This window comes from Rhinopithecus bieti, unplaced genomic scaffold (genome assembly GCF_001698545.2).
Source record: "Rhinopithecus bieti isolate Rb0 unplaced genomic scaffold, ASM169854v2 scaffold_4553, whole genome shotgun sequence".
Taxonomy (NCBI): domain Eukaryota; kingdom Metazoa; phylum Chordata; class Mammalia; order Primates; family Cercopithecidae; genus Rhinopithecus; species Rhinopithecus bieti.
In genome coordinates this window covers 1,095,196-1,118,189 of record NW_016804694.1, presented here as the reverse complement: position 1 = coordinate 1,118,189, position 22,994 = coordinate 1,095,196, and the positions used below count along the sequence as shown (strand labels likewise).

At 45.5% G+C, this 22,994-nt stretch overlaps 2 protein-coding genes across 4 annotated transcripts in view; both read left to right on the top strand.

The window, feature by feature from the left end:
* PXT1 (peroxisomal testis enriched protein 1) overlaps positions 1-14,400 on the top strand; it is a 60,396-nt gene extending 45,996 nt beyond the window's left edge. The window contains exons 4-5 of the mRNA XM_017870101.1: positions 4,888-5,018; positions 13,115-14,400. Of these exons, the coding sequence (XP_017725590.1) occupies positions 4,888-5,018; positions 13,115-13,219 (236 nt within the window). The 3' untranslated portion in view covers positions 13,220-14,400. The remainder of the gene's footprint in view (positions 1-4,887; positions 5,019-13,114) is intronic.
* A 2,857-nt stretch (positions 14,401-17,257) lies between these two features.
* ETV7 (ETS variant transcription factor 7) overlaps positions 17,258-22,994 on the top strand; it is a 36,613-nt gene continuing 30,876 nt past the window's right edge. For 2 of the 3 annotated variants that reach the window (XM_017870095.1, XM_017870094.1), the window contains exons 1-2: positions 17,259-17,657; positions 19,490-19,625. In XM_017870095.1, the coding sequence (XP_017725584.1) occupies positions 17,652-17,657; positions 19,490-19,625 (142 nt within the window). In that variant the 5' untranslated portion in view covers positions 17,259-17,651. Of the gene's footprint in view, positions 17,658-19,489; positions 19,626-22,994 lie in introns of all 3 variants that reach the window. The other variant, XM_017870096.1, reaches the window with a different exon arrangement.

Sequence of the window (22,994 nt, the reverse complement as noted above, 5' to 3'; positions counted from 1 at the left end):
CTCACTGCAAGCTCCGCCTCCCGGGTTCACGCCATTCTCCTGCCTCAGCCTCCTGAGTAGCTGGGACTACAGGCGCCCGCCACCGCGCCCGGCTAATTTTCTTTTGTATTTTTAGTAGAGACGGGGTTTCACCATGGTCTCGATCTCCTGACCTTGTGATCCGCCCGTCTCGGCCTCCCAAAGTGCTGGGATTACAGGTGTGAGCCACCGCGCCCGGCCCAAAAATATTTTCTTTACATCTTTATAAGATTTTTTCTATTAAAATTTTTTATGTTTTACTTTGTTAACTTTTTGTTAAAAAGTGAGACACAAACACTTATATTAGCCTAGGCCTACACAGGGTCAGGATCATCAATATCACTCTTTTCCACCTCCATATCTTGTCCCGTGGGAAGGTCACAATGCCTTCTTCTGAAATACCTCCTGAAAGACCTGCCTGAGGCTGTTTTCAGTTAACTTTTTTTTTTTTGGAGGCGGAGTCTTGCTCTGTTGCCCAGGCTGGAGTCCAGTGGCACGATCTTGGCTCACTGCAACCTCCACCTCCCAGGTTCAAGGAATTCTCTGCCTCAGCCTCCTGAGTAGCTGGGATTATGGGTGGACACCACCACGCCCGGCTAATTTTTGTATTTTTAATAGAGACAGGGATTCACCATGTTGGTAAGGCTGGTCTCAAACTCTTGACCTCGTAATCCACCTGCCTTGGCCTCCCAAAGTGCTAGGATTACAGGTGTGGGCCACTGCGCCCGGCCGTTTTTGTTTTGTTTTGTTTTGTTTTTGTTTTTTTTTCAGTAAGTAGAAGGAGTATACTCTAAAATAACAGGCTAAGCACGGTGGTGCACACCTGTAATCTCAGCACTTAGGAAGGCCAAGGCAGGTCGATTGTTTGAGCTCAGGAATTTGAGACCAGTGTGGGCAACATGGCAAGACTCCATCTCTACAAAAAATACAAAATTTAGCTGGGCATGGTGGCTTGCACCTGTGGTCCCAGCTACTCAGGAGGCTAAGTTGGGAGGATTGCTTGAGTGACTGGCAGCACAGTAGGTTTGTTTACATCAACATCACCAAACACATAAGTAATGTATTGATGATGTCACTAGGTGATAGGAATTTTTCAACTTCATTGTAATCTTATGAGACCACCATTGTATATGTGATCTGTGGTTGACTGAAACACAGTTATGCGACCCTTGTCTGTGTTCTTATACTGTAGTTAACCAAGTAACAGTGTCCATTAATACATTTTAAAAGGACATTTTCAACAAGACTTGAAAGATGCCTTTCCTGACATCATTTTCTTGGTTCCCTTTTTACCTCTTTGATTTCTTCTCAGTCATTTCTGTGGACTTTTGTTCCTTTGCCTATCTTGTTAACCATCTGTCTTATCCAGAGGTCCTGTCATCACCTGTATTAACTCTCCCTCAATCATAACCACTCTCCTACATTGTTATTGAATAAATGAATGAATGACTCTTAAATCTTTATCTTAAGTTCTACATCCTCTGTGCTCCGAATGTTATCCAAATGCTTGCTAAAATGTCATAAAGGTACCTACGATTTATTTAGTTATTTTGAGACAGAGTCTTTCTCTGTCACCCAGGCTGGAGTGCAGTGGCACAATCTCAGCTCACTGTAGCCTCGACGTCCTGGGCTCAAGCGATCCTCCCGCCTCAGCCTCCCAAGTAGCTGGGACCACAGGCGTGTGCCACCATGCCCAGCTAATTTTTTATAGTTTTGGTAGAGATGGGGTTGAGCCATGTTGCCCAGAGTAGTCTCCTGAGCTCAGGCAATCTGCCTGCCTTGGCCTCCCAAAGTGCTGGGATTACAGGTATGAGCCACCATGCCTAGTCGGTACCTAAAATTTATAAATGAACTCAAGTTTTCTTCTTTCTCTTTCTACTGGCCTCCTCTGCCTTCCACACCTGCCCTCTCTCCATCCCATTCTCTGTACAGGCTGATGCTGCCTTTGCCATTTCAATACCTCAAGCCTGAAAAGTGAAAGTTTCCCTTTTCCTCCCTTTCCCTAGCTAATACTAAATCCCAGCCTATTCTGTTTCCTAAATATATAATCTGTTTCCACTATTACATCCCTATTAGTACTGCTTTAGTTCAGGCTCCATGCTAAGGTTAAGTGCATGAGTTTTGCAGGCAGACGTACTTGAGTTTAAATCCTGGCTTACATTCACTGGCTTTCAAACCCTAGGCAAGTTACTCAACCTCTCTAAACCATCAATCCTCAAACTTGGCTACACATGGGAACCACCTGTGGAGCTTAAAGAAAGTACTGGCCAGGTGCAGTGGCTCATGCCTGTAATCCCAGCACTTTGGGAAGCTGAAGTGGGCAGATCATTTGAGGTCAGGAGTTTGAGACCACCCTGGCCAACATGGTGAAAACCCATCTCTACTAATAATACAAAAATCAGCTGGACACGGTGGTGCTGAGATAGCACCATTGCTGGGTGACAGAGTGAAAACTGTTTCAAAAAATAAAAGAAAAAGAAAAAGAAAATTACTGATGCTTGGTCCAACTCCAAGGCTCCTAATTTCACTGGAGTGGAAAGAGGCCTGAGCATTGGGAGTTTAAAAAGTCTCCCCTCGGGGAGCTCTCCTTTATCTCTACTGGATAAAGTTGAAGCCTCTTCTTGTGCCTTCTCTATTGCCTTGTCTCCTATGTCCCTCCCTTTCAACAACAGCACTACTTAGAGTTTATGCATAAAACCTTCCTGTCTGTCACCCCCAAGCCTTTGCTCACCTGATCCTTCTGCCTGGAATGTCCTATTTGCACTCTCTCAGCTGGCTCTTCCCCAGTCTGTATCTTCTCCAGGCTAATTCTTAGTCATCCTTCATCCTTCAAGACTCAACTCAGATATCACCTACTTCGTTTGGGATGTCTTCCTGACCCATCTGTGCAAACCTCATTCTTACTCTAACATGTTGAATTGTAGTTTGTGTCTCTCCCACTCGACTCTTTGAGTTCAAGGCTGAAAATCAAAGGTTCTCCAATTTTATTGAAATGAAACAGGTTCAACACAACTCTTGCTTTCTCTATGAAGCCATACTTATGTCTACTTTAGCCCAAATTCATTTCCTTCTCTTCTGTAGTCCTAAAGCACTGGGAATTGTATCATCTCTAACCTGTGGGTTCTAAGTGACTAAAGGACAGAAACCTTGTTGTATTCTTTAGACCTTCCCCAAAGCACCTACCAAGTGTTAACTTAGAGTGTTGCTTAAAAACGTTCATTGGTTGCTGGAAGCAAATAAAGTTTGGAGAGCTCATCAAGGAGAGTGCGTAAAAATATTAAATGGGGCTGGGCATAGTGGCTCATTCCTGTAATCTCAGCACTTCAGAAGATAGAGGTGTGAGAATCGCTTGAGCCCAGGAGTTTAAAACCAAGACCAGCCTGGGCAACAAAGCAAGACCCTGTGTCTATTAAAAAAAAAAAAAAAAAAAAAAATATATATAAATATACTATATATGTATACACACAGAATTTTTATATATAGTTATCCCAAAATAGATTTTCCATTTTATATATATGCACACACATATAATATATATGTTATATATTTATATATAAGTGGAAAAATCTATCTGTTGAAAGCTATAAAGATCTATACTACTTGTCCAATACAATAGCTACTAACCCACATTTGGTTATTAGCACTTGAAATGTGGCTGGTGCAATGAGGACCTGAATTTTAAGTTTTAATTAATTTTAATTAATTTAAATTTGAAAACTGATAATTGATTTAAGTGTTGGAGCTTTTAAGTATGTTTGGAAATGAGCCTGGATATGTGAATCTTTTTTTTTTTTTTTTTGAGGCAAGGTCTTGCTCTGTTGGTCAGTCCTGGAGTGCATGGTGTGATCATAGCTGGCTCAGCCTCCCCTCCTGGGCTCAAGAATTCTTCCCATGTAGCCTCAGTCGAGTAGGTGGGAACTACAGTGTCAGTCACATGCACAGCTAATTTTTTAATTTTTTTTGGGGGGGGTTTAAAAAGGGAGACAAGGTCTCACTATTTGCCCTGGCGGTCTGAAATTCCTGGGCCCAAGTGATCCTCCCACTTGGCCCCCAAAGTTTTGAGATTATAGATGGTGAGCCATGGCGTCTGGCATGAATGCTACTTTTTTAAACTGTCAACTCATGAAATCTAAGTATAGATCAAGATTTTCTGGTGAAAAGTTTAGCATCTAAATTGAAGTGTCCTGTAAGTACAAATAACACTGAATTTCGAAGACTTAGGTCATAATGTTAAATGCAAAAATACATCAATTAATCATTTTATATTGATTAATGTTTAATTAGATATTTTGGATATATTGATTTAGGTAAATAAATTACTAAAATTATTTTACCTGATTTTACTACTAGAAAATTTAAAATTACATGTGTGGCTTGAATATATATTTCTATTGGAGAGAGCTGATCTGTTCCATAGATATGGCTTTACTTTTTGATAATTATTAATAAGACTGAATTTCAACTCTCTCTTTTTTTTTTTTTTTTTTTTGAGTGGAGCTTTTGCTCTTGTCCCCAGACTGGAGTGCAATGGTGCATCCGTTGGCTCACTGCAACCTCTGCCATCCTGGGTTCAAGTGATTCTCCTGGCCTCAGCTCAGCCTCCCTAGTAGCAGGGATTACAGGTGCCCGCCACCATGTCCAGCTAATTTTTTGTATTTTTAGTAGAGATTGGGTTTCACTGTGTTGACCAGGCTGGTCTTGAACTCTTGACCTCAAGTGATCTACCCACCTTGGCCTCCTAAAATGCTGGGATTACAGGCATGAGTCATTGCACCCAGCCAACCCTCTCATTTTCTAAGACAGTTTTTAGTAACTAGTGGTGATTTTACAGATAATTAAGTGGGATTATCTCTTTTTTTCTCAATGCAGATCATAATCTACCTTCTCAGCCCAAGGAGCATAGCATTGGTCAGAAGCATCAGCAGGAGCAAATAATTCACAAGTTGGCCATGCAGCTGAGACACATTGGGGACAGTATTGATCATAGGATGGTTCGAGAGGTGAGGCTTCAGTTTCCCCAGCCAGGGCCTGTCAGGTAGGAGGAAAGAGCAAACAAAACCACAGCTGCCAAGTGTCTGAGATGCCCAGGAATTGTCAGAATTAATGGATTAGTACTGTCTGGATTACCAAATATTAGATCTAAACATTGTGAACCTGAGCCAAAGCTGGCATTTAATCTCATACTTGCTACTCAGACTGTGGTCTGTGGACTGGCAGCATCAGCATCACTTGGTTAGATGTGTAAGATCTGAGACTCCAGCCCACACAGTCAGAATCAGAATCTACCTTTTTACGCATTCCTCAGGGGATTTGTGTGATCACATGCGCTCTGTGACAGACGGGGTGGCAGACCCCTCAGAGCCCAGTTTCTTGCTCTTAGATTCAACTATCCTGTGAAGCTTTCTTGGTGCAGCTTCCACCATGCTGTCCTCCACCATGCATGCCACAGGGAGTGCCGTGTCCTCTTTTATACTCAGGTCCAAATGTGGACAACACACAGCCTTTTCCTCAGATAAAGCATCCTGGAGACAAAACATGGATAGAAGATCCCAACAATAATGCTATAAAGGCAAGAGGGGTCCAGGTGCGGTGGCTCATGCCTGTAATCCCAGCACTTTGGGAGGCCAAGGTGGGCAGATCACTTGAGGTCAGGAATTTGAGACCAGCCTGGCCAACATGGTGAAACCCCGTCTCTACTGAAAAACACAAAAATTAGTCAGGCATGGTGGCACACACCTATAGTCCCAGCTACTCGGGAGGCTGAGGCAGGATAATCTCTTAAACCTGGGAGGCAGTGGTTGCAGTGAGCCGAGATTGTGCCACTGCACTCCAGCCTAGGTGACAGAGTGAGACTCTGTCCCAAAAAATAAAATAAAATAAAGCAAGAGAGAAATAAAGAGAAAATAAACATAGAGAACATAGGCAATCAAATAAACTATTTGATAGGCCAATTTCATTCCAACAAATATTTATTGAATGTCAGACTCAGTTCCAGGCATTGGTGGCTACAGCAGTGAGCAGCAGTCTCATAGAAATGATGTGGGGAGGGAGCAGATAACAAGGCAGATGAACAGTAAACAGCCAAGTCAGACAGGGATGCAAACTCCAAGCAGAATCAGGGCACACTGATTGATGGAGAGTGACTTCCAATAGGCTGTCAGGGAAGGCGTCTCTGGGAAGGTGATATTTAAGCAGAGACTGAAAATGAGGGAGCTAGCCATGGGAACACCTGGAGTGGGAAAGTGTTCCAGGCAGAGGGAACAGCCAGTGCAAAGCCCAGCTTCACCAATCTACTTTGTGTCTCTGTGGATTTGTCTGTTCTGGACATTTTACATAAGTGGAGTAACACAATATGGAACTTTGTGTATGGCTTCTTTCACTTAACATACTTTTTTCAAGGCTTATCCACGTTGTAGCATGTATCAGTATTTTACTTCTTTTTACAGTTGAATATTCTATTATACAGATATACCACATTTTGCTTATCCATTCACCAGTGGTTGGACATTTGGGTTGTTTCCACTTTGTGGCTATTGTGAATAATGATGCTATGAACATTTGTATATAAGTTTTTGTGTAGACATGTTTTAAATTCTTTTGGGTACATACCTAGGAATGGAATTGCTGGGTCATGTGACATCTCTGTGTTTCACTTTTTGAGGAACTTTCAGACTGTTTTCCAAGGTGTTTACACTATTATACACTGTGGTCCACCAGCAGAGTATGAGGGTTCCAGTTTCTTCACATCTTTGCCAACATTTGTTATTAACTATCTTTTTGATTATAGCCATCCTAGTGGGTATGAAGTGTATCTCATTGTGTTTTTGATTTGCATTTCCCTGATGAATAATATGCATCTTTACATATGATTATTGGTTATTTTTCTCTTTGAAGAAATGTCTATTCATATCCTTGCCCATTTATAATTGACTACTTATCTTTTTATCATTATATGAGTCTTTTTTTTTTTTTTGAGACAGGTTCTTGCTCTGTTGCCTAGTCTGGAGTACAGTGCTGCGATCATAGCTCACAGAGCCTTGAACTCCTGGGTTCAGTTGATCCTCCCACCTCAGCCTCCTGAGTTGCTGGGACCACAGGCATGTGCCACCACACCTGGCTAATTTTTTAATTTTTATTTTATTTTATTTTTTTTTGTAGAGACAGGGCCTCACTATGTTGCCCAGGCTGGTCCTGGATTCCTGGGCTCAAATGATCTTCCTGCCTTGGCCTAGGAGTCATTTGTATATTCTGGATTTAAGTTTCTTATCAGATATATGATTTGCAAATATTATATCCCATTCTGTAGGTTGTCCTTTTACTTTATTGATAGTGTTCTTTGAAGTACAAAAGTTTTAAATTTTGATGAAGTTCAATTTATCTACTTTTCTTTTTGTTGCTAGTGCTTTTGCTTTGGGTGCCACATTTATGTTTTCTTCTAAAGGCTTTTTAGTTTTAGTTGTTAAATTTAGGTCTTTGATCCATTTGAAATTAATTTTTACATACATTTTAGTTAAGAGTCTATCTTCATTTTTTTGCATATGGGTATCCTGTTGTCCCAGCACCATTTGGATTTTGTTGTTGTTTGTTTATTTGTTTGAGGCGGGGTCTTGTTATGCTGCCCAGACTGGCCTCAAACTCCTGGGCTCAAGAGATCCTCCGACCTCAACCTCCCGAGTAGCTGGGACTATAGGTACATCTCACTGTGTCTGGAGTACCATTTGTTGAAAAGACGATTGTTTCCCTATAAATTGTTTTGGTGTTATGGGATCTTTGGGGTGCAATTTTCTGGCCGGAAATCTCTGTGGCCATGGCATCTTTTCCCCAAGTTCTTGTCCTGCATCCAGGAAGAATGAGGTACGCAGACAAGTGAAGGGTAAACAAGACAAAGATGAGCTTTATTGAGTGTTACAACAGCTCAGAGGAGATCCGCAGTGGGTAGCTCCTCTCTGTAGGCAGGTTATCCATTGAGTGTTCAGTTCTCAGCAGAGAGGAGGCCCTGGAGAGAGTAGCTCCTCTTTGCAACTAGTCCTCCCAATGTCTGCAGCTCTCAGTGGAGAGGTGGCCCTAGAGAGGGTGGCTCCTCTCTGCCAGCAGGTCATCTCTGCAGCTGTTAGCAGAGAGAGCAGTTCCTCTCTGCAACTTGTTGTTCCCTCATCTCCAGCTGTCAGCAGAGAGGGTAGCTTCTCTCTGCAGCTGATCATCCCATTGTCTCTCTACCCTCTTTCTCCTGAGGACATCATCTGCCCTGCTCTGGCTGAGCCCAAGGCTTTTATGGACCTCAGAGGGGAGGCAGTGCATGCTGATTGGTCCATGGGTGGCCATGGGTGGGCCTGGAAGGGGCACCACCAGTCCGCACTCTGGTGCACAGGACTGGCAGCCTAGCCCCCCGCCTTTAGACCCTCCCTGACCTGAAGGTGGGGTCTCACTGGGGACCCACTCCCTTCCACCCAGGAATCAATCTGCCTCCGGCACCATGAGGGACTTGGCCCCACCCCCTACTCAGAGATTGGAGCAGGCTCTGGGAGCAGAGATAGGCCAGGCAGTGGGAGCAGACACCCCTGAGCCTTCAGGGGTAGGGGTAGGTCCTTCCTGGGGCCCCCAAGGGTGCAGGCTGCAGAAATGCCTGGGTCCTGCAACTGGGAGGGTGGCCAGAGTGTCTCCCAGGGAGCTCCTGCCCCAACTCAGAAGGGGTGGGGCTCCCACTGGCTCCATGGAGCATGCGGCCCAAGCTGCACCTTCCTGCTGCAGCCAGCATGAGGGCAGCAGCCATTGCCATCCTTGGCACCCTTGTTGAAAACCAATGGGCTGTAAATATGAGAGTTTCTTTCTGTACTCTCAATTCTGTTCCACTGATCTGTATAGCTATCCTTAAGCCTGCTCCAGCTTTTCTTGCAGGACTTTACAAAGCTAGTTTCGACCTAGACATTTGTTCTGTACTATAAACCTATAAACTTGCACTTTAGAATACCTTTTTTGTTGTTGTTGTTTTGAGACAGGGTCCCACTCTGTTGCCCAATTTGGAGTACAGTGGCACTATCTCACTGCAGCCTCAACTTCCCAGGTTCAAGGAATCCTCCCACCTAGGCCTCCAGAGTAGCTGGGACCACAGTTGCCCACCACACCTGGCTAATTGTTTTGTATTTTTTTTGTAGAGACAGGATTTCACCACGTTGCCCAGCCTGGTCTCAAACTCCTGGGCTCAAGTAATCTGTCTGCGTCAGCCTCCCAAAGTGCTAGGATTATAGGCATGAGCCACTGCACTCAGCCTAGAACACCTTTAAAAAGACCACAACACATTTAAAAAATAATAGTTTGAAAAATTCCAGCCGAGTGTGGTGGCCACAGTCCCAGCTACTCGGGAGGCCGAGGTGGGAGGATCGCTTGAGCCTGTGAGGTCAAGGCTGCAGTAAGCTGTGATCGTGCCACTGCACTCCAGCCTGGGTAACAAAGCGAGACCCTGTCTCAAAAAAAAAAAAAAAAAAAAAATCAAATCCTTCTAAGTTTGGCTCTGAAATGCTGAAGGCTTTGCTGCTTCGAAGTTCGAATCAAGGAAATTAACAGAATTTCAAGTCTGGTGTGGTAACTTTCTTTCATATATAGTCATCATTTATTTACCTTTTGTACTCTGTTTAATCAAGCAGTCACATCGATTCTCTAGATGCCTTCCTGCCATTGATGTATTTAAAGAAACTTTTATTCTTGCTCTTGGAACTGCCTATCAAGCAGCTCATCAAGTTGTATTTTTATCTGCTAAATGGATTGTTGTTGAGCTGCCAAATTTTTTGCTCTCTTGTTCCTTTTACTTAAGCAAGTGCTCTGTCTTTTTCAAAAGTGTTCTGTGTTTCTCAAAATAACATCTTTTAGGCTGGGCACAGTGGCTCACACCTGTAATCCCAGCACATTAGGAGGCTGAGGCCAGGAGTTTGAGACCAGCCTGGGCAACATAGTGAGACCCTGTCTCTACAAAACAATTTTTTGAAAAATTAGCCAGGTGTGGTGGTGTGTGCCTGTAGTCCAGCTACTTGGGAGGCTGAGGTGGGAGGATTGCTTGAGCCCAGGAATTCGAGGCCATAGTGAGCTATGATTGTGTCACTGCACTTCAACATGGGTGACAGAGAGAGACCCTGAATCTGAAAAAGAAAAAAAAAATCTTCTATTTTGCCATTGAGTTGTGTGGGGTTTTGGTTCAAGTATGTTTTTTTTTCTTTATCTTTTTTTTTTTTTTAAAGCCCGGGACATATACTTTTCTAGATATAAGGCATGTTTTAAAATAGTTAGGCTTCTCATCACTTTTAGAATTTTAAATATGCCTTTGAAATTTTTCTCTCCTTCTGGGTTCTGGAAACTGCTCCCTCCCTGTCCTTACGCCCCTAGGAGTGGTGACAACTCTGTTGTCACTGGGTCTGGGTACTGCCCCATCCTCTGTGGTTTCTCCACACCTTTGTAGAGTCTCTCTATTTAACTCACCTTGAGTTAGCCTAATTTGGATGTGCCATCTGTTTCCTCTGGGAATCTGACTGATGTCATAATGCATAGGGAATTTCTCAGTTTGTTAGAAAGAAAGGAGGGAAACAAACATTTATTAAAATTTTTTCCGGGTACCTTTTGAGACACTTTTTCATGTTTCATTTCATTCTCCCAGTAACCCTATGAACTGCTGTCACAGGTATTTCAGGAGAAGCAGTGGAGTTTCAGAGAGATTACAAAACTTATCAAAGGGCACTTAGCTTCTAAGTGACAAGACTGGAATTTAAACATATGAGCATCTGACTCAGTGTTCTATACTTTTTCTTGTCTGCCATGCTGAAAGGAAACTCATTCCATTTTCCTAGCTGATATCAACTATAAGAGGGGGAGAAAATCCTTTAATGATTTTCAGTTGCTAGCAGGACAAAGTCTAAGTTCCTTAGCCTACTGCTAATGGTTTTCCATTCCTTCCTCCATTCATTTCTTCAACTTTTATCGAGCACCTACTGTATGTCAGGCTCTGTTTAAGTACTGGAGATATGGGAGTGATCAAAGAGACAATATTCCTGGTCTCACGGAGTTTGTAAGGGAGACAAACACTATCTATACAAATAAAGTAGGTAGTTTATCAGATAGTGATACATGCTTTGGAGAAAAGTAAAGCAAGGAAAGGGATAAGGAGTGTTGGGGTTTGCAATTTTAAGTAGAGATGTCAAGGGAAGGCCTCACTGAGAAGGTGACTTTGTTTTATTTTATTTTATTTTATTTATTTTATTTTGAGACATAGTCTCACTCTGTCATCCAGGCTGGAATGCCGTGGCACAAAGTCATCACTGCAACCTCTGCCTCCCAGGTGCAAGCAATTATCACGCCTCAGCCTCCCGAGTAGCTGGGAGTATAGGCATGCCACCACACCGGCTATTTTTGTACTTTTAGTACAGGGGTGTTTCACCATGTTGGCCAGGCTAGTCTCAAACTCCTGGGCTCAAGTGCTCCACCAGCCTCGGCCTCCCAAAGTGCTTACAGGCGTGAGCCATAAAGAAGGTGACCTCTGAGGAAAACCTTGAAAGAAGCATGGGACTGAACTGTGGGTATCGGGGAGGAGACAGAGGATTGGAGGCAGGAGGACAGCAAAGCCCCTGGGGCAGGAATGCATCTCGTGTGTTTGAAGAATGGCAAGGAGGCCAGTGTGGCTGAAGCTGAGTGAGGGAGAAAGTCATAAAAGATATGGTCAGGGCCAGGCATGGTGGCTCATGCCTGTAATCCTGGCACTTTGGGAGGCCGAGGAGGGCGGATCACCTGAGGTTGGGAGTTCGAGACTAGCCTGACCAACATGGAAAAACCCTGTCTCTACTAAAAATACAAAAAAAATTAGCTAGGCTTGGTGGTTCATGCCTGTAATCCTGGCTACACGGGAGGCTGAGGCAGGAGAATTGCTTAAACCTGGGAGGTGGAGGTTGTGGTGAGCGAGAGTGCGACATTGCACTCCAGCCTAGGCTACAAGAGTGAAAATCCATATGAAAAAAAAAAAATATATATATATATATATATGGTCAGAAGGGTGGGTGGTGGGCAGATTAGGTACAGCCTTGAGGTCACTACAAGGGCTTTTTTTCTAGTGAGGTGGCGCCATTGGAGGGCACTGAGCCAAGGAGCCACATTTCAACAGTCCACAGAGGGAGCTGTGCTCAGGGGGCAGGCAGGGGGAGCATTTGTGTCTGACCCACAGTCTTTTTCTGATGTTCTGACATAAACAGTTTTTACTTTCTGCTCCAAAGTACTTAATATTCACCTCACCTCTTGGCCCATCTAAGTCCTAGACATTATTAATTACGGTTATTATTATTATTATTATTGAGACATGATCTCCCTCTGTTGCCCAGGCTGGAGCGCTGTGGCACAATCACAGCTCACTGCAGCCTGGACCTCCCAGGCACAGGTGATCCTCCCCCCTCAGCTGCCTGAGTAGCTGGGACTACAGGTGTGTGCCACCATGCCTGGCTAATTTTTTCTAGAAATGAGGTTTCACCATGTTGCCCAGGCTGGTCTCAAACTCCTGAGCTCAAGCCATTCACCTGCCTTGGCCTCAAAGTTCTGGGACTACAGGCGGGAGCCACCATGCCCAGTCTTCTCTCCATTCTTCTAGCCTCAAGGCAAATTTGCTTACCCCTTTGATAGGACTAAGAAAGTGTTTTGGGAAGCCAGGGGAATAGGTTATCAGCCCTGAAAAGAGTGTCCCAGTTTGCTGATGAGCCCCAATTTGTTGAGACCAGCCTAGGCAACATAGTGAGACCCTGTCTGCACAAAATATTTTTTAAAATTAGCCAGATGTGATGGCATGCATCTGTGGTCCTAGATACCAGGGAGGCCGAGGTGGGAGAATCTCTTGAGCCCAGAAGTTTGAAGCCAGATGGGAAAGATAGTCAGATAAGCAAACTTCCAAGGCGATGTGAGGATATGGCCATATGGAAGGTGCTGTCCTTCAGCTCACACAATTCATAAAGCAGCCCAAGAAGCTTGTTTGCAGCATGGATCGAATTAATACTTTCCATTGTGTTGAATTTTAACTTTGGATTATTCTATTACTTAAAACAAAACCTTTCTCTCTGTCTCTCTTTTTTTCAAATAGGATCTTCAACAGGATGTCAGAGATGCACTAGATGGTTTTGTCTTCTTTTTCTTTAGAAGAGTTCAGGTGTTGTTGCATTTTTTCTGGAACAACCATTTGCTGTAAAAGGAAAGTAAAGGTCAAGTTCTGCTTTCTTTTTACCCTCTGAGAAACATGAATCCCACTGGGACAGACGGGAAGAACACCCTTCTTTGTCTCCCATCACTGTTGGTCTACACCTGGTTTGTTGAAGAACTGCAGGCTCACGAGCCATTCGTCTCTTCGGAGGAACTAGCTATGAGATGTCTGCGATCACGTCATGGTAAAGCCCAAGGAGTAAACCCCAGGAAGCCTTGCTGCCCAGAAAATGCCAGTACTGTGGATGGTCCCAGGGCTCCTTGTGAGGAAACCTTGAACATTTCCTTCCAGGAATGAAAGAGAATCTCATCCTCAAACTAAAGGTCACAGAAATGGGCACTTTCTCCTGGGCCACTACCTGGGCACCATGCCCTCTGGTGACCTGTTGGTTCCACTCTCGTTACTCATGTCCAGATCTGCAGTGCCAGTTTCTCCTTCTCAGTGACATGTCACCTCCCTGCCCCAGTCCTGGCTCCAACCCTCTCTGGAAAATCGAAGTGAAACATTTGTCTCTAATACTCAAATCCAACATATGGTTCATCTCATCTACCTTCCCATTTCCATGCCTAGAGGCCCAATGACTACCACTAGCACCAATGGATGTTTCCTTCTCAGGCTCTGATTCTACAACATTTACGTTCTTGTCTCACCTTTGATCCTCTTACTCCTCTGTGACCCCCTTCAGGTCTTCCTTCAGCACGCCAGTGTTTTCCCATACCACTCGACCCTGCTCCAAGGTGTCTTTCCCTGCTCTGCCATCCTCTTTTAGGCTTGCCTGCTTAAAATTGGGAGTGCTTAGTCCTTGGCCAACAGTCCTGCCTTCTAGAAGAGTGTAAGACCTGAAAGAGTTATGAATCCATCACAAGGCAAAAAATTCTCTGTTCCTATTGCTGGATGGTTTTGCTGTTATTGGTTGGTGGGCCCTTTGCCTGTTGAATGTATTTCACTCATTCTCTCCTGCACGCTCTTACACAGTTCTTTCACCTCCATTTTCTCCTTTTACGTTTTGTCTACCTCATAGTCCCTCTCTCCCCTCCTTTAAAATAATTATAAATATTTAAAAGTTTGTTGTTATAAATTAAAAGTTTGTGTATATATCTTGAGCTCTTCATAGTGGTGTTATTTTTTAAAATTCTAAAAAAGAAATAGTTATTTTATTGAGCATGAAACCCCTGTGCATATTTCTTTCTTGAAGGAGGAACCCCATGGCAGGATCTAGCCACTTATTCTTGCTCATATTGGTTTGTAGACTTTGATTATACATACCATCAACTTTGTCCTTCCAAAGGAAAATGTCTCCATTTTTAGTCTGTCTCAGGCAGTGCCTATTTATTTCTATTATTACTTAGGTTCTGGCAGACTAGCCTTAAAACTTTCTTTTAAAATTTATTTTGAATAGGTTTTTATTTATATGATTCAAAAATCAAAACAAGGCCGGGCACAGTGGCTCACGCCTGTAATCCCAGCACTTTGGGAGGCTGAGGTGGGCAGATGACAAGCTCATGAGATCGAGACCATCGTGGCCAACATGGTGAAACCCCATCTCTACTAAAAATACAAAAATTAGCTGGGCGTGGTGGCACACGCCTGTAGTCCCAGCGACTCAGGAGGCTGAGGCAGGAGAACTGCTTGAACCCAGGAGGCAGAGGTTGCAGTGAGCCAAGGTGATACCACTGCACTCCAGGCTGGTGACAGAGCGAGACTCCGTCTTAGAAAAAAAAAAAAAAAAAATCACAACAATATGAAAAGGTTTACAACAAAAACCCTTTCTCTTATTTTCTACTCTAAATTCCAGTTATGCTTTTTAGTTTTTATGTATTCTTCCAGAGGTTCTTTGTATAAACACTAGTTAATACTTACATATATATACGCACACACATATACACACATATTTACATACAAGAGGTAGTGTGTAATACACACTGTTTTGTACCTTGATTTTTTTACTTAGCATGGGTGGTCAGGCACTGTTCTGGGTGTTTTACAAATGTTAACTTACTTATTCATAACAACCTTATGAGACAGGTGTTATTATTTGCTCTTTTTCACTGTTAAAAAATTGAGGCAGTAGTTAGTAGAGGGAGGCAGTAGAGGGATTAACAAACTTGCCCAAGGGCACACAGCTAGTAAATGATATGGTTGGGATTCCAAACCAGGCAGGTGTTCCTAAGTCTAGATTATTATCCACTATGCCATACTGCCTCTTTTTTTTTTTTTTTAGACGGAGTCTCGCTGTGTCGCCCAGGCTGGAGTGCAGTGGCCCGATCTCGGCTCACTGCAAGCTCCGCCTCCCGGGTTCCCCGCCATTCTCCCGCCTCAGCCTCCGAGTAGCTGGGACTACAGGCGCCCGCCACGGCGCCCGGCTAGTTTTTTGTATTTTTAGTAGAGACGGGGTTTCACCGTGTTAGCCAGGAGGGTCTCGATCTCCTGACCTCGTGATCCACCCGCCTCGGCCTCCCAAAGTGCTGGGATTACAGGCTTGAGCCACCGCGCCCGGCCGCCATACTGCCTCTTGGAGAGCGAGCTGAGGTGGGAGATCACTGGAGCCCAGGAGTTGGAGGTTAAGGTGAGCTTTGATGGCACCACTGCACTCTGCACTCCAGCCTGGGTGATAGAGTGAGACCCTGTCTCTAAAAAAAAAAAAAAAAAAAAAAAAAAAAAAAAAAAAGGAAATTAAAATTTAAAACAAAACAAATGAATGCCCATTACTTTATCAAGCCTCCTTTTATGGACACCTTGCGTTATTTCTCATACTTTGCTATTATAAACCATAATGAAATATGTAACTATGTATACTTTGGATATTTGTTGAATAAATTTCTGGTTGGCAGATTGCTGGGTGAAAGGAAAATGCATTTGCAACTTTGCCAGACCCTGCCGTGGGGTTGCACCACTTTACACTCCCAGTGGAGTGCCTATTCCTCTCAGCCTCTCCAGCAGATTATGTTATTAAACTTTTAAATTTTTGCCACATTTATGGGTAAAAATTTTTATCTCAGAATAACTTTAATTTGCACATTGGAAATAGTGAGTTCGTCTGAGCATCTTTTTCTTTCTCTGCTGCCCAGGCTGGAGTGCAGTGGCACAATCACGGCTCACTGCAGCCTCCAACTCTCAGGCTCAAGCGATCTTCCAACCTCAGCCTCCTGAATAGCTGGGGCTACAGGTGTAGCTCCACCAAAATTTTTAAAATTTTCGGTAAAGACAGGATCTCACCATGTTGTCCAGACTGGTGTCCAACTCCTGGGCTCAAGCGATCCTCCCACCTTGGCCTCCCAAAGTGCTGGGATTACAGGCATGAGCCACTGCGCCCTGGGCATCTTTTCGCATATTCAGGAGCCACTTGGCATTTCCTTTTATGTGGACTGTTTATTCATATCCTTTGCTCATTTTTTTTTTTTTCTACTGGGTTTCTGGCCTTGTTCTTACTGGTTTCTTATTGCTGGCCTAGAGCTTGTGATAATATGTCAGTGCTAAGCCTACTTTGTAACAGGGTCTACACCGTCAGATTTTCAGCAGAAGGTTGCTAATGCTTTTCTTTCCTTTTCTTCAGTGTCTGCTGGTTTGTTTTTATGCGCACAACCTCTCGAGACAGGGGGAGCTGAGACAGATGGAAAGGGTGATGGGTGGGCAGGCACCAACTCTGGAGCACTCAGAGGCCCAGGAAAAGGTGTCAGTCGGGATCTCCGAGTAGTCTGGCCCTGCTTAGGAGAGCACAGCCGCTCTAATGGTGGCGCTACAGTTCCGGACCTGTGGGGCCTCCGCGGGGCCAAACGGCAGACCGAAACAGTATCGGGGCCGGGAAGGTCATCCACCCCTAAACGGAAAGGCACCAGGCCCAGGAACACCCCATGGGAGGCCCCTTCCCATCCCTTGTGCGGGGACTCACAGGGTCTTGCTCCTGGGCTCGGGACCATGAGAGAGGCAGCTGGTCCCGAGCTCAGGACTAGGGGTCCCCTTAGCTCCTCAGATCCTGCAGAATCCCACCTCTGCCCTAGTGGGAGCCAAGGCCTGGTCGCCAGAGGGGCTGTCCGCCGGCAGGAGGCTGTGTGCAGGACCCACGCCTCCCAGGCTGGCAAGCGGGAAGCGCCCCAGGGCTGCGCTCCCGAGGGGCCGGCCCCTGCCCTGCCCCTAGCCCGCAGCGGCGCGAGTGGAACCGCATCCCGCTCTTTCGTTTTCGTTTCCCGGAAGGATAGCGATTACCGGAGCGCCTGGCGCCCCTGCCCGCCTGCGGGGGACCCGGGCGCACACGCCTTGGCGCTTCTCGAAAGACATTTCCTCCCACGCGACCTTCCAGTTCTCGGAGCCAGGTTAGGGGTTTGGGGGAGGAGGACTGGGAGAGCGGGCCTAGGGCCCCAGCAGCCACAGCCAGGGGAGCGCTCACGACAGAAAGCCGGTGGCTTCCTCACTTCCACCTGTAATGCAGGTAAGAGCCTGGAGGCTGAACACGCAGCGCGCACGCGGAGCCACCTGCTCCCTCATCCTTTCCCCACCATCCAGATTTCCAAACCTATTTTATCAGACCTTTTACCTGGCGGGAATCTCTCTTTCCAACACATTCCTAAACCTCACACTCATCCCACTCACCTCCCCTTCCACCTCCAGAGGCGGGTCACCGCCCCTGACTCTCTCAGTGTCATACACAGCTCTGAAGGCATCATGCACAGCCCCTGCAGGCCCTTTCTGCAGCCCCCTTACCACTGGTCGCCCCTACACCAACCAAATGTGAGGTCCTTGGAAGTTCCTGCGCAAGCCGGGTCCTCACAGCTGGTGAACGCATTCTCGCAGGGAGCCCCTCGTTAGCAGCCCCTCCCCACTCGCCGGTTTCCTGGGAGCCTCGGAATTGCCCCCAGAGCTGGGGCCCCATCCCACTCCAAGGCCTTTCTCCACTCCCTTCTCGCCAAGACCCATACCCGTTTATCAGACCCTTCCCTGGCCTCCATGCTGAAACCCAGGAGTCTGATCCTCAGCAGCTCCGTGGCTGGCGTTTCCCAGGCAGTTATAGCCCCGGAATTCCCCGCTCCTCTTACTTGGATGGGGATAGAGGAGTAAACAAAGAGCCTCCTGCAAGTTCTAGGCAAGTCCTGTGCCTTAAGCCCCTTCTCCAGCAAGGTAAGCTTTCCTTTCCCCATTAGGAGGCAGCCCCTGAGGTCTGATTACTTGGGAAACAGCACCAAAGGGGGTCCGGCTGGAAATGAAATGAAGTGAGAACGACCCTGAAAGGTGTTGAATCCCCTTTCGCAGCAGCCAAGGCTTCTGGGGTTCTGCTGGCTCCGATCCAAATTCTTTCTCTCTCCTGGGATCCCAAGAGATGAATGTAAAGTTTTTGACAATCCTAGAGTGAAAAATGACTTGATGGAACTGGTTTCGCTTTTCCTTTCCGTGCTGTGGCAGCCTGTGGCTGGGCATGAGCCCCAAGGAGCCTCCTATTCCTACAAAATCCTGCCACTTTCTTCATTTTCTCATCTGGATGGATGAACCCCCGTCATCTCTGGGGGCCAGGCTGATTGTTGAATTGTAAAGATACAGGCTTCCCGCGGTGAGACCTTAGGATTCAGAAATTTATCCTTTTTTCTCTTTTGAAAATAGTGTTTGTTTGTTCTGAGACAGAGTCTTGCTGTCTTGCCCAGGCTGGAGTGCAGTGGCCCAATCTTGGCTCACTCCAACTTCCCGCTTCCCGGGTTCAAGTGATTCTCCTGCCTCAGCCTCCTGAGTAGCTGGGATTACAGGCGCCCATCAACACGGCTAATTTTTGTAATTTTTTGTAAAGACGGTGTTTCACATGTTAGTCAGGCTGGTCTCAAACTCCTGACCTCAAGTAATCCACCTGCCTCAGACTCCCAAAGTGTTGAGATTATAGGTGTGAGCCACCGCACCTGGCCTGTTTGTTTATTTCTGATTTAAGGTCTTTTGATCCTGGCCTCTCAGGTTTCCTGTGTTGTCCTCACCAAGGATCCAGTGAGTATTCCTAGGCTCTCAGATTTCAATCATACAAGTCTTAACAGGGGATCCCTCTTGGAGTTAGGCACATGCATGGAAAGCTTGAATTGGAAGGATGTCATTTATTGTGCCCACTGGGTACAAGATGTTGATGGTACTGAGTTGAAGATATACATGGTTCCTACCTTTGAGGTTGATGCAGTCTATTGGCATAGATAAACACTCTTTCCCTTCCAAAAATATTCTTAAGACATTTAAAGATGGCTGAGCCTTCACCAAGACGCTCTTCTTTGACTGTCCTGGTTTTTCTCTCTCTAGGAGGGAGAATTGGCTGGTTCTCCTATAAGCCCTGTGGCAGCCATGCCTCCCCTAGGCACCCACGTGCAAGGCAGATGTGAAGCTCAAGTTAACCTGCTGGGTGAAGGGGGAATCTGCAAGCTGCCGGGAAGACTCCGTAAGTAGAGGGGAGGAGAAAAGCTGAGTTTTTAAAAGTAAATTTTTATTTTGTTTTAGATCCAGGATCTTGCTCTGTTGCTTAGGCTGGAGTGTAGTGGTGTAATCACAGCTCATTGCAGCTTCAACTTCGAGCTCCTAGGCTCAAGTAATCCTCCCACTTCAGCCTCCCCAATAGCTGGGACTACAGGCACACTGGCTAATGTTAAAATTTTTAGTAGAAATGGAAAGCTCACTATGTTGCCGAGGTTGGTCTTGAACTCTTGGGCCAAGCTATCCTCTCGCCTCTGCCTCTCAAAGTGCTGGGATTACGGGCGTGAACCACTATACCTGGCCCTTAAAATTAATTTTTTTTTTTTTTAAATAAGAGACAGGGTCTGTCTATATTGCCCAGGTTGTTCTCAAATTCCTGTGCTCAAGCATTCCTCCCATCTCGGCTTCCCAAAGTGCTGGGATTACAGGCATGTGCCACTGTGCCTGGCCAAGATTATATATATATCTCATAACATAACTTTGTACTGTATAAATATGTACAATTATTATTTATAATTTGTCAATCAAAAATTTAATTTTGGCCAGGTCCCAAAATTAAATTACCTTCCCTCTGTTTGCTGTTTCTTTGCTGAGTTTTCTTTAGCTTTTCCTTTGTGATGGAGTGTTGCTCTGTTGCCCAGGCTGGAGTTCAGTGGCATGACCTCAGCTCACTGCAACCTCCGCCTTCCTGGTTCAAGCGATTTTCCTGCCTCAGCCTCTCGAGTAGCTGGAACTACAGGAGTGCGCCACCACACCTGGCTAATTTTTGTATTTTTTAGTAGAGATGGGGTTTCACCATATTTGCCAGGCTGGTCTCAAACTCCTGACCTCATGATCCACCTGCCTTGGCCTCCCAATGTGCTGGGATTACAGGTGTGGGCCACCGTGTCCGGCCAAGGTTAGAAATTTTAACACAACTTCTAAGAAATACTTTCTAATAGTGAAGCTCAAGCACAAGACCCACAACTCTTCTCTGAGCCCTGGGAAATCCTATTTCCCTAAGACCAAACTTCCTAAGCTCAGAAGCTCACTAAATATCTACTGAATGAATGAATGCATGAATGACTTGGGATCTCTGTCAAGAACACCAGGACTTCCAAACAACGCAGGATCACTTCTGTGGGCCCTTCTGAGATGGTCACCAGATATTCCTGCACATTTCTAGGGACAGGCATTTCCTCCCCTCTTGAGGCAGCCTATTCTCTGGTTGCATAACTCAGGGTGCAGGTCATCGTGGCCTATTTTCTCCTAGATTAGAACTCCTGAGCTACCAGTTCTGTTGCCTTGGGTTAGATTTCCCCAGGAGCAAACCCTAAAATACTGGTGAGGAGTGGGGAAGAAAGACAAAGAAGAGAAGGAAATCCCAGAGGTGTTCTTTTGGGCCAGTTAGCACCATGGGGTCTCTGGGGACAGTGAATCCTAAGTTATTCCAACCAATGGGTAAGGGGGTTATCCACTCACTTCCCTTCCATGACAGGATGAATGCTGTTTCCAGGGGTATTGGCTCTCCAGCATTTCCAAGTTACCCTATACACTGGCTAAGGGCTTCCTGCAGCCAGAAAGAACCCAAGGCAGAGTCAGATGGGGCATTTGGCAGCCTTCAGAGTGCGGAGGTGAGAGGCAGGGCCTATGGGCAGGGCCCCAGCAGCGTCTTCTATACCTGTCATCTTAGATTCCATGACTCATATTTATTGGAACATCTGTAAATATTCAGACAATACAGTTCTGGCCCTTAGTAAATATCTGACAGTTTTAAAAGATAGGGGATGCCAAATGACTCATTTTCGTGTCAACAGCATCCCAAACAAGCCAACTGCTGACACCAAATGAGGATTCGACTTTTCAGCCCTGTTGGGGGTGATCTCAGCCCAGTTTCCCAAATTTCTGGAAGCTGGATTTCCATCTCTGTCCATCTCGCTTGTTTATACCCCATCACCCACCCCATTCCCTCCCCTACCTCCAGCCTTCCTTTTAGCAGTCAGGACTGATTTGCCTCAGCAGGAAGTGAACAAACAAAACAGATCTTGTTTAGCCTTGTGAGTTGACGCTAAGAAGAACACGGAAGTTATTTTCCTGCAGAGCTCACTGTTTTGGCATTGATTTTCCTGACAAAGATGTGTAGTAAAGCAGTGGAAAGTCCACTGTGAGGACAACTGTGATATCCCGGGTTGTGGCAAGGGACACGAGGTCTACTGGGATGGAGGAGTGGGACTCATGGAGATTCACAACTATGCTTCCCTGTATGGAAATGGGGAACAAAAGAGGATTCTCACCTCCCCATCCCTGGTCCATGGCCATGAGGGTCTGCCCAAGGCCAGAGTGAGTCAGGAGCTATGGGGGGATGCAGCTACAGGGCAGGGACAGCTGGCAGTGCAGACTCTAGGACCACTTTCAGAACTGGGCTGATGTCACAGAGGAGTGAGTCTGGGAGGAGGTGATGTACCCTCAAGGGACAACTTGGGAGAATTTTGAGAGGAGGCAGTTCAGAGATGGTCACCACCATGGCCTCATTCAATGACAGAGAAACTGAGACTCAGGGAGGGCAAGGGTCATCTGTGATGCTAATGGCCAGACTAGGCCTCCAACCCAGGACTCTTACTTCTTGGTCCTGCATCTCTTCTTTTCCCTGGAGTTTATTCCCCAGAGAAAAGGTCTGTGAACTTCTCGCTTTGGATGCAGAGGAAATGAGACTTCTTTGTGTTTTGAAATTGACTTTCAAAGCTCCTAGCTGTAAATAAGCCAGGAGAAGAGACTTAGAGTGCCATGCCCTATATTCAGAATCACAGGGAGAGGGATAATACCTCTCTGTGACTCCCTGGAAGTGTAAAGCAGAAGAAATGGGCCTTTGGGAAGCTTGAACAGATTTTGGGTGCCCATGCTCAAGTTCACATCCTTCACGTGTGAGAGAGTTCCTGGGCACTTCATTTAATAGATCAACGTTAACAATTGTGGCTTCCTGGTATTCCAGACCAGGGCTTCTCAGATTTTAATGTGCACATGCATCTCCTGGGAACCATGCTGAAGTGCAGATTCTGGTTCAGCAGTAGGTCTGGGATGGGGCCTGAGATTCTGCAGGTTTCTAGTAAACTCTGCAGAATCTAATAAACTCTGCAGAAGGTAATGCTGATGCTGGTTTGAGAACCACATTTTATTTATTTTCAAAATGCTGGTCAAGACTTACTAAGGAAGTGAAATCAACTTAGTAGACCAAGATAAATATTTTAAAAAATTGAAATAGAACAACACATCAGGGCGCATTATAAATAGTAAAGGTAGCTGAGATTTGTGACTACTTTGTTTAGGCTATTTATATATGTGTGTGGGGGGGGGTACAAAA